The sequence below is a fragment of the Pterocles gutturalis genome, unplaced genomic scaffold, assembly GCF_000699245.1.
Source record: "Pterocles gutturalis isolate BGI_N339 unplaced genomic scaffold, ASM69924v1 scaffold9936, whole genome shotgun sequence".
NCBI lineage: Eukaryota > Metazoa > Chordata > Aves > Pterocliformes > Pteroclidae > Pterocles > Pterocles gutturalis.
Genome location: NW_010103029.1, coordinates 1,782 through 4,152, shown reverse-complemented (window position 1 = coordinate 4,152; position 2,371 = coordinate 1,782). Strand labels below are relative to the sequence as shown.

General features: G+C 52.3%; 1 protein-coding gene across 1 annotated transcript; it reads right to left on the bottom strand.

Annotated features, from left to right (window-relative positions):
* Window positions 1-438: 438 nt before the first annotated feature.
* On the bottom strand, window positions 439-1,387 carry LOC104459568 (zinc finger protein 436-like; the record flags this gene model as incomplete). Its single annotated transcript, XM_010086529.1, is given in 1 exon segment — window positions 439-1,387. A coding segment is annotated over 1 exon segment (949 nt), but the record flags the coding sequence as incomplete, so codon positions are not given.
* Between the last annotated feature and the right edge of the window lie 984 nt (window positions 1,388-2,371).

The following is a 2,371-nucleotide window of genomic DNA, read 5'->3' as shown; positions in this document are numbered from 1 at the left end:
CTGTACCATTTTGCAATTGGTGTTGTTTTGTAGAAGAATGGATAAGTGGGATGAAGTTACATATGTGGATTTGGTTTTGTTTTTTTGTGTAATGATAATAAGATCAGAAGGGAATATAAATTGTTCAGTAATGATTTGAGTAATATGATGGTGTTGGCTGAAAGTGTACAAAAGAGAAAGTGATGTTGTTCTGCCTGTGATATTGGAAAAGGATGTGTCAGAAGAAAAGGTGGATATTGGTGGCAAGATTGAGAGAAAGGGCACAGAATTTATGATGTTCGACATGTTGTTTATTGGAAGACATCACCTGATATAAAAAGCTGCAAAGAGTTGATGGGGCTGCAGGAATGTCTATTTCACAATTAACAGAAGTTGCATATAAGGTTTATAATAACAGTGATTAAACTGTGGAGAAAAAAGAAAAGCAAAAAGAAAAACTGGCAGCAGAAGGTCTTCCTGCAGTGCCCACAGCCCCAGGGCTTCTGAACAGTGTGGATTTGTTGGTGCTTGGACAGGGCAGAGCTCTTGCCACAGGTGCCACAGCAGAAGGGTCGCTTGCCTGTGTGTGTCCGCTGGTGGTCAAGGAGCTTGGTGCTATGCCCAAAGGCCTTCCTGCACTCCCTGCACCAGTAGGGCTTCTCACTGGTGTGGGTCCATTGGTGGGATCTCAAGTTGGCCTTCCACTTGAAGCACTTCTCACACTGCCCACAGGGGAAGAACCCCTCATTGGGTTTGGTCCTTTTGCTCTTGACTAGCTCGGAGCTGAGGCTGAAGGTCTTCCCGCAGTGTTCACAGGCATAGGGCTTCTCTCCAGTGTTGGTCTGGAGATGGTTGACCTGGTCCGGGGTCTGTGTGCAGGTCTTTCCGCACTCGGGGCAGATGTAGTAGATCGTCTCACCAATGTGGGTGCGGCGATGCTCGGTCAATTTGGAGCTGGTTCTGAAGGCACGGGTGCAGACTGGGCATTCACAGGGCTTCTCGCCGGTGTGGGTTCGGAGATGCCTGACCAGGCTGGAGGACTGTCTAAAAGCCTTCCCACACTCAGGACAGGTGTGGGGTGTCTCGCCAGTGTGGGTGCGGTAATGCTCAGTCAAGGTGTACCTGCAGCTGAAGGTACAGGTGCAGACGTAGGGCCTCTCACAGGTGTGGATCCAGAAGTGGTCATCCAAAGCGGATCTGCTGAAGCTCTTCTCACATTGGCCACAAGCAAAGGTTCACTCACCTGTGTGGGTCTGCTGGTGCTGGATGAGGTAGGAGTTCTTTCTGAAGGTCTTCCCACACTCCATGCAGTGGTAGGGCTTTGGTGGCATCCTGCCATCCTCCAGGAGACCTGGCAGATTAATGGAGCCATTTGGGTGACCACCACTGTGGGCCTGCACCTCAACACCTGAGAGAGAGGAGAGGAACATCTATTGGGTCATTGTCCAACCATGCAGAGATGTTCCCCAAAGAAGAACATCTCCTGGTGGGTCATGGAGGGTTATTCCATGCAGGAGAACATCTCCCACAATTAGTTAATTCCCTCTCCCCCGCCCCAACTGGGAGGAATCAGCCCAGTTTCCCCCTTTTTCACCCCAAATCACCATCCCCACAATGAGTTAATTTTGCAAAACCCCCACCAGAGAGAGTGAGAGAGACTGGCCCATTTTTCCCCTGTTTCAGCTCCAAAACTCTGGGAGGGGGACACACACCCTCCTCACAGCCCTGGCAGCCCCCCGCCACTGACAGACCTGATCTGCGCGTTTTTCCACCCAAAATGGTTCCGCTTTGCTCATTCTGGACTCTGGGGGCGGGACCAGCGCCTCCTGCCGCAAAGGCTGTGGGAACACGGGAGCCATGCGTGGGCGGGGAACATGCCAAAGACACACATGTTACCTGGGAACACGTGGAGGGACATGTGTGGTCTTGGGAACATGTACAGGGACACGCTTGTCCCCTGCAGACATATAAAGGGAGACGTGTGCATCTTGGGAGCATGTGAAGGCTCTCAGTAAACCCCTAGTGCCTCCCCAGTACCTCCCAGTGCTCCCAGTAACCTCTGAATCTCCTCCCCAGTGTTCCCAGTAACCTCTGAATCTCCTCCCCCGTGTTCCCACAGCCCCCCAATCCCAAGTAAAGGGACACGTGTGTCCCTGTGCATGTGTAAAAGGACACACATGGCCCCTGCAGCTGTAAAGGGACACGTGTGTCCCCTGTACACAGGTGAAGGGCACGTGTGTGTCCTGGGAGCATGTGAAGGCTCCCAGAAAGCACCCAGTTCCTCCCCAGTCCCTCACAGTGCTCCCAGTAACCTCCGAGTCTCTTCCCCAGTGCTCCCAGAGCCCCCCCAATCCCATGTAAAGGGACACGTGGGTCCCTGTACACATTTAAA